General features: G+C 36.0%; 1 protein-coding gene across 6 annotated transcripts in view; it reads left to right on the top strand.

Moving 5' to 3' along the window:
* Nucleotides 1–224: 224 nt before the first annotated feature.
* Nucleotides 225–8,906, top strand: part of LOC131069409 (telomere repeat-binding factor 1) — a 56,480-nt gene continuing 47,798 nt past the window's right edge. Inside the window, exons 1-3 of one of the 6 annotated variants that reach the window (XM_058004820.2) lie at nt 225–489; nt 754–927; nt 2,084–2,188. In XM_058004820.2, coding sequence (XP_057860803.2) covers nt 778–927; nt 2,084–2,188 — 255 coding nt within the window. In that variant the 5' untranslated portion in view covers nt 225–489; nt 754–777. Of the gene's footprint in view, nt 623–732; nt 928–2,083; nt 2,189–8,906 lie in introns of all 6 variants that reach the window. The other 5 variants (XM_058004818.2, XM_058004817.2, XM_058004819.2 and 2 more) reach the window with 5 other exon arrangements.

Below are 8,906 nucleotides of genomic sequence, written 5' to 3'. Positions count from 1 at the left end.
AGACAAGGTCGAGCTTTTAATCACTACGTAAAAATATAAAAAATAATCACATAAAAAAAAAAAGAAGACAAGGTCGAGCTTTTAATCACTACGCAAAAATATAAAAAATAATCACATCAAAAACATAAAAGTAATTAGACATAACCTATAAAGACATGAAAAGAATCACGCGGAAATCATAAAAACAATCACGCGGAAAGCAAAATAACAATCACATGAATTATATACCTACCTAATGCCAGCGTTTATTTCAAATAGCTTTCCTTCCCTTTCAATTATAATTACAGAAGAAGAGAGTGAGATCAGTTGTGTCCACCTCCATTATCAGTTAAAATAAAAATAAATACTAGAAAAATAGTAGTGCAGCAAATATTCTCAAGAAAAAAAATTTGTCTTCTACAACTTGAAGTCGAACACTGAGAAATATACGGTCTGAAATTATGCTGTTGGAGGGAGTACAATTGACGTTTTAGTTTATATTTTGTCAGGGTGAGTTATAAATTTCAGTTCGAGCTATCAAACAATTTTTGTGATAAAAAAATAAGTGATGTCGTTATGTGAAATCTTGCACAGAAACAAATCGTCGTGACATATGAGAAATGGTTTCTGCTAAATGTGCAGGGTAGTTAAGTCCATGCCAAATTAGCAAAATTAATGTTTTTATAGCATCACAGGCTACATGTTATGCCATTAGCAGATAAGGGTTTTATGAAGGTTTTGAAGGCCATTTAGTACCGGTTGCATGCTTTGCAGGTTAGAAGTTAGGGTTTGAAGGGCATGGGTGCCCCGAAGCAAAAATGGACGAAGGAGGAGGAAGCCGCTCTTCGTGCCGGAATTGACAAATACGGCCCAGGCAAATGGTCAGCAATTCTCAAAGATCCTCTTTTAAGCACCTATTTGGCCTCGCGCTCCAATGTCGATCTCAAGGTAACCCTAATACTAACCCTAATTCCAATGTTTTGGGCTTCATGACTCACATTTATAATATACAGTTTTTGGTCTTTGGGAAGTCTTGTTGAGGTTACGAGCATACTTGGATGCCACTTTTTTGATATTTTAAACCCGATTCGCTGTTGAACCATGTTTATTACACCACTTTTTCCCATTCCATATGCCCTTGGTACAAGAGGGTTTGTTCCGATTAGCATTACGCCACATGATCTGTAAATTAAGGTTGTTATACAATACAATATTCTCCAAAATACAGTTTTAACGAAAGTCATGAAGACTGAAATTTTGTAAGTAATAAATTAAACTGAGAAATGCAAGGAAGTGAGAATAAACAACCACACAATTGAAGACAACAGAAATTTACCTGGGAGAACCTGAATTTTGGTAGAGAACTCTAGCAAAATGTGAGCCAAATTAATCACCATCTCTAATGAGTCAATGGCAATACAAATATTAGGTCCCTTGTGCACACAACCAGCCCGAAGCTAACTCAATTCAGTCCCTAGCAAACTCCCTAAACACCTCCCTTGTTCTGATTTTGTCTTAACACAGTCTATCATGGAACTGTTAGCTGAGGAAATTGGAATGCCACGCGGTGTCTGCTGTTGCAATGAAAACATCATTTGTCATAAGGGGCGATTACAAAATTGATGATTATCTGGATGAAACTGCTCCGGTGATTATGAGACCACCTCTTATTGGAAACCGGTATTTTTGTCCAGAAGCTAGAAATACTGTTTTTTATCTCAGTTTTTGCGTCTGTCAAATCCTGCTTTGGATGTCTCATACGATCCTAAACATTCTCTAGCATCCAAGTATCCGACTCTGTCTCAAAACATCCTTCCTTCACCGAAAATGATTTCTTGAGTAACACCTTGTTGCCATGAAGCCCTAACAATCATTTTACAGATCTCTATAATTCACTGAAAGTGATTTCTTGAGTTACACCTTGTTGCCATGAATCCTTAACAATCATTTTACAGATCTCTATAATTCCTTTTCTTAAGGTTTTAGGATCTTTAAGTACAGATTCCTATGTAGGGGCTATCGCTTCTATGGTTTATGTTAGGAAATAGGAAAACATATGGTCTTTATTGGAAACATCTAAAAAATCTGTTTCTTTTTGTGGCAGGCTTTAAGAGGATGCTGTAGAAGGGTAGAGGTAGGGTTGAGGCTGGAGGCTATTACAGGAAATGTTGTAGGCAAATTACAATGTTCTTGTGGTATAAGACTTAAGGTATTCAATAAATTTTAGTACAAGTGACAGCAGCTCCTAATTTTCAAGTGTGGGTGCTGTTAAAAAAATAGGAGGGATTTGTAGCAACAGTGGTCTGATGAAAAACAGAATTTGCTGCTGAGGTGCAAATTTTTGGAGATTTTATTCAGAACCATCATTTATCAATTGAATTGTAATTTATAAAGAAGTTTACATCACATAAACATGTATATCCAAATTTTTTTTAAAAAGCATAGCAGTAACTGGAAACCTTCAGCACCCGCTCTTCATCATTTGCTAAAAGTTTGCCCCAAAAGATTTATGAGCTTGATTTCCCTGTTGAAGATTGTCTAGGTTTCCTATGTGCAGTCTTTACATGTTACTTGGAGCCATCTGAATGTTGAAGATAGGAGTGGTAGACCCTTATATTGGACTACGTCCCTCCAGGGTTCCCAATAATTGATAGAGTTTGATGACCTGCTATCGATTAGGCTGTCCACCAATTGGGAAAATCCACCCGGATCTTCTAGAACTAGAGAACTTACCTTTTCCTGTTGCATTATTAAATACTATCATATTGGTGAGATAAAATATCATAACTATATAATGTCTGATTACGTTTTACCATTAGCTTTGTTGGAGTGAAGAACTTTGTGTTTAATCAATTTAGCTTCAGTAAGGACTGAACAACTTGGATCTTTCAGAAACTAAGCAACCATTTTGATTGTTGTTAAGTAATCTCAACTAATTGGACTGCACATACATTGTTGGCTCATTTGATTTTCAAAACAGTATGGCTTGACAATTTTATACTTGGAATGTTGCTTTGTCACAATAATTGTACATTGGCTTTAGAATCTTTTGGCTTGCCAGATGAAAGAGTGAACCTTAGACTTAGACATGAAGTTGCACCTGATAACTTGGAATTATGAAGAAGTAATTAACATATGTTGATTGGCGTTGGTCACAAAACACTTTGAGTTGTGGGAGCTTATGGATTTAACAGATACTAGTTTTTACCTGATTATAACGAAGATTGAGGGCAAAGAAGCACACACTGTATCTAATTTAACTCTTTAATGTTCTGGGTTTCTAGTAATTTTTGGGACATAATTAAATTTCATTTTGCGATGAAACAAAGAGGAAAGCAAAATCCCTCTAACACGGCAAAAATCCACTCCTTTTGCTATCTTGTAGATAAACATTACTAAGACAAAAAAAATTCCTAGCATTTCCATTTTGGGAAATAATTTTGGCTCCATTTGTCAAAAACAGAAGGATGTTTGTGCCATATCTATTTCTGCCTCTTCTTGGCCATATAATGTGGGCCCTGCGTATCCAAGTGCTCATCATAGCTCACTAATGATTAAGAAGGAAGCAAAAGGTAATTAAAAATCCAATTTTTAAAGGAAATAAATTATACTAATGTCAGCAAATGACCAAAATATGCCAACTAGACTCAATTGTACAACCAGTTACAATAGAAAAGTTTAAAAAATAGGTAAAGGTAGTTTTTAGGTCACTATCAAGTATCAAGTGAAACACTAATTTGGTATGTGAGACTCCTCTTATGCAAGCATTCCACAAGGGGATCATTTTTCGTATTTATCTTACATATTGTTTAAATGAGGTGTACAACATTACCCCACTTCCAAATTCAAATTTGTGATCTCCCCTCTAGACTACATAGGCCTTACCATTGGGCCAGCTGAGGTTGTACTAGGGTACTACTAGAACCTGATAAAATGAGTAAGGGCTAAGGGTGAAACACAGAAATGATGAAAACACTAATAAATGGGTTTAACCCAAGGCAAGCAAATCCTAGCCATAGAATACAAATTCAAATTTGAATAGCCAAGTGAGGGAAAAAAGAATGTAATGGAAAAAACTAAAAGTCGATGAAGACCAAGGCAAGAATTTGGTGCTATCGCATACTGTGTTAATGCTTGGTGTAGAAGTAGAACTGTCAACATCATTTCCTTTCACTATGGGACTAAGGCAAGATCTTATAATATCCAAAAGAGGAAAACACAAATACAAAATTGCAAACATTAAATAAGTAATAACTAATAAGTGTCAAGACTAAAGAGTTTGAAAAGTCAAAAGTATAATAAAAAGCAAAATTTCAGGCAAAATGCCATTTTTATGGCTATCAAATTGTATCAATGGTACAGATTTTTTTCTTCCTAGAAGTAGTTCAATGGATTGTGACTGATCTATAATTTCTCTACAAACATTGTTAATGCATGATAGCTTCGGTAAGATAAACGATTGAATGAGAGATAAATGAAGTCTCTCATTCAATCATTTATCCTATCGATAATTATGATGAAAACCTTCAAGCTATTAATCCTTCACTTGATAACCATTCTTCAGTTGCATATAATTAATCTATTCAGTTCGATTAAATGCTTAATATCGATAATCATCCTATATCATTATTTATGTTCACCGATTACTAAATCATGCTAATGCATTCCGATTTATATCGGTTAACATAATTAATAGTAAACAAATGATAAATTGAATTAACCAAACACCGATTAGTATCGGGTGTTAATATAAGCTGACACCGATTGATATCGGGTTATATGTGCACTGATTAATATCGGGTGGCATAATAAAGTTTACCGATAGTTATCGCCTGTTAAGCATACGCCGATAGTTATCGGCTGTTAAGATTATGCAAACACCGATAGTCATCGAGTGTTAAAGTATAAACATATACTGGTTGGCATTGGTAATTAATATGCATTGTTTGGTATTAACAAAGAGGCACGATCAAGTAATGTCTTGATCGGTCATGACCGATCAAGGCATTGCTTGATCGTACCCCGCTTGTTATATACATATATCGAATGGCATTCGTGAGAAAGGACATAGAAAAATAAAAAATGCTCCTCTCACCTGCCATACAAAAGAAGATAGTCAGATTTATACTTTAATCAGTAATACATAGAACAAGATAATATAAAATAGAATATAACTTGCATATTGAATGTAAATTGAACATCTTTAACAAACATTGCTTGTGGAAATTGCAGAGACTTTTATTTATTTAATTGGCTCAATTAGCAGTCATATTAGAAACACTGTGATTTTATTTTGGAAACCCCAAGATGTGGAAAACCAGTTGGAAATGGCAATTGCACTTGTTCCTCTGCTTCTGTAAATCGATGAATTTAATACAAAGAGTACACTCTCTGTTGTCTCTTGTCTTCTTAATGCTTTAATGGGAAGATTACAAGAGAGGCATAGAGTAATTCCAAGTAGGAACAGCTTGTTACTCTACCATACATCACATATTCAATCCTCCTGACACTTGCACCCTGACTTTCACTTGTTCATTCCTTCACCAACTCATTCTCCTCTAATAATGTTTGGGGAGTGTCCTATTACACATGATAGGACTCTCAAACATTTTAGAAATGAATAGACATCGTTGGTCTTTTGTTACAATTACACATGATAGGACTCTCAAACATTGCCTTGTGCAGACCTGTGGTTGCGTTTTCACCATTAGTGGTTTTGATACTGCTACCTGTGTTACCTGACAGTTTGGTTACTGTCAAATCAACAACTATTGAAAAGGGAGGTTTTGAAACCGCTCCTTGTTGTAGCCAGTAGTTATGTAATCATCACGTGTTGGTACTGGTGGTTTTATCATTGTGCATGGAATGCCCTGTTTTGAACCCCACTGCTGACTGATTCTGTTTGGCCAATGTCTTTGGGTCAGATGGAGCATTTTATCAACTTCTTTATATCTTTGCAAATCAATGACAGATCCAGAAGTTCGCCAAAGTTTTTAATTGTTTTTCTCACTTCTATTAATATTTTGCTAGGCACCATCTGAAGAGACACGATGTGATTCTCCAAGTAAGATATTAGACTGATAGTGAAAATGCTATAAATATTCTGCACCAACTTGCAAGTGCTAAGGGGATGCAAGGTTACAAGAGAACTTTACTATCTTCTTTATCTAATCTGTAAAGATGGTTGCAAGAGAATGGTGTAGGTTGTCATGTTGAAGAGGATTCCCCCATAGGTGTGCATTTTTTATTGTTTAGATGGACGGGGGATTACTATCGTTGGATTTATTTATTAATGAGCTAGTTATTTGTGTCTGACATATATTGAGCAATAGACAGAGGGTAGCCAAATCTCATTAATATTTTAGTCTTTAGTATTCTACATTACTACATATTGGTTCTCAATTAGTTTCATGCATATATTTGGCAATGCTATGTAACTAGGAAATCTAGGATAACCCGCACGAGTAGTGGAGTTGGCTTGGGCCGTGGGTTTGCTCCCCATTGGTCTCCCCATTGGAGGGGGGTTGAAAATCTCCCGATCAGCTCAGGAGATTTTTTGCTACATGTGTTACATGTCTTGCATCTACAGCTTTTAGCATTAGCTATTGCTAAAACATAATTAAACTATTTTTTTAGCTAAAGCTGTTGCAAAAAAAATGAGATCACCAGCTTCCTGAAATTTCTGAGCTTGCCTGTTATATAAATCCATGGGACCACCTGCTTGTGAAATGCTCCTAAAAATTCTTAACAGCACCCGCTGAAATATATTGGGAAGCCCCGACCACTATCTAAATCAAATTTATAACCAAATTAGATCATGATCTTATATCCTTTCTGAAAAATAATTGAATCAATAAATCGAATGATCTTGAATGAATTAATAATGAATATACAAGCATATGTAAAGGAATTACAAGACGGTGTTCTAAAAAGAACGAACCATTAATCTAAAGCTTCAACATGAAGCTCAAACACTTAAAAGTGCTTAATAAAGCTAAAATCTAAAAAGCAAACTATGCGTTCTTATAAAAGAAGCTATAGTTTCACTTAACGAACTAAAAAGCAAAAAGATAAATGACCATTAATAACACAATTAAATATAACTGACTAAAATATAATTAAATATTCTAATACCCTCCTTTAATGGTCATTCTATCTACTAACTACCCTACAGAAGACACTGCAGGTCTTTTGATCACAAATGGAAAGAACACTTTGTTGCGGCGAAGACCCTCCTAGGATCTGCAAAGTGTTAATGATCAAGATTACCATAACCCATCCAACTTGATGTTGGGTAAAACAGAAATCTGAAACCATGAGTTTGAGGAAAAATCGGCAAATCCTCCAAAACCGAAGATACAAATCATCATTTTTGTGGAAAAAATGGTAAAACCCTTAAAAAAACCCTAAAACGATTTTTGAGGAGAAAATCAAACAAAATCCTGAAATGATTTTTGAGGAGAAAATCAAACAAAATCCTGAAATGATTTTTGAGGAGAAAATCAAACAAAATCTTGAAATGATTTTTGAGGAGAAAATCAAACAAAACCCTAAAATATCGCACGGCAAAACACCAGACATCATGCAGTAAAACACCAGACATCACGCAGTAAAACATTAGACATGATGTGGCAAAACACCAGACATGACGTGGTAAAACATCACTCCTTGATTTTTGAGGAAAAATCAAGCAAAGCCCTCCCATGATTTTTTGTGTCGAAAAAACATAAAACCCAACCGATGACAAAATTAAAAAGCATAGAAGGCTGACTCCTTCTCTTCAGAACATAGTTTTAAAACTCGTGGACTCGCCACGGACTCGTGAGTCCATGGGAGCCACGAGTCGACTCGCCAAGGACTCGCGAGGCGAGTCCATCTGAAAGACTCACGAGTCTTTTGCAAGGACTCGCGCGACCCAGAAAAATGTCATGCAAGCTTTAAAATCGAGTTTAACATGTGAAAAAATTTGGTCTCTCCGTCAGGATTCATATATGGAATATAACATTTAAGTATAAGTGACATTTCCTTTACTTATACTTTAAGTTATATTCCATATATACTGTCAGGATGTTTGAGAGTGGTTTCAGACCTCCAGGAGTTATAATGCAAAATCTAGTTTTTGGAGGATTCTTCAATTTTCCAGACTTAGTCAGATTTCAGGATCAGGAAGACATTCCAGACTTAGCCAAATTTCAGGGCATTTGAAGATCAGGATGACATTCCAGACTTTAAGTTATATTCCATATATACTGTCAGGATGTTTGAGAGTGGTTTCGGACCTCCAGGAGTTATAATGCAAAATCTAGTTTTTGGAGGATTCTTCAATTATCCTGACTTAGTCAAATTTCAGGATCCTTCGACGATGCCCCTTGACCCCAACTTGGGGGCGTTGCCCCCAAACCCCCGTCGAAAAATATAAGGGGAAATTGCGCCGATGGAAGTAGGGAAAATTTAACCTCCGAGTCTGATTAGGCTCCATATAAAAGCATAATTAGCATTGAAGAAATCTTGGTATTATACATTTTAGAGTTGAAAGTTTGAAACTATGAGTATGTGACATGTGTAATGTTTCAATTATGGCTCTTATGTTCTCTAAATGCATTAATTTCTTTATGTTTTTTTGTAAAACTACGTTTTTTTTTTGCCGAGTCCTTGCCGAGTCTTTCACGAGTCCGAGTCCGAGTCCGAGTCCGAATTTTTGGTTTGCCGAGTCCGTGGCGAGTTCGAGTTTTTCAACTATGCTTCAGAATGCTCTGCAACATGAGCCTGCACCTGCTCTTGAGACCCTCCTTGGTTGGACTTTTGATCAGCCAACCTCTTTCTGCAGAATTTTTGGACATGCCCAGGTCCACCACAATAGTGACACGTGAAATTCTTCGTGAACCCTTCCTCAGAGTTGCGTTGTCCTTTTTGTTGAACGAACTCCC

Source organism: Cryptomeria japonica, chromosome 10 (genome assembly GCF_030272615.1).
Source record: "Cryptomeria japonica chromosome 10, Sugi_1.0, whole genome shotgun sequence".
Lineage (NCBI taxonomy): Eukaryota > Viridiplantae > Streptophyta > Pinopsida > Cupressales > Cupressaceae > Cryptomeria > Cryptomeria japonica.
Note: the sequence above shows the minus strand (reverse complement) of the source record. Positions and strands in the feature narration are given on the sequence as shown.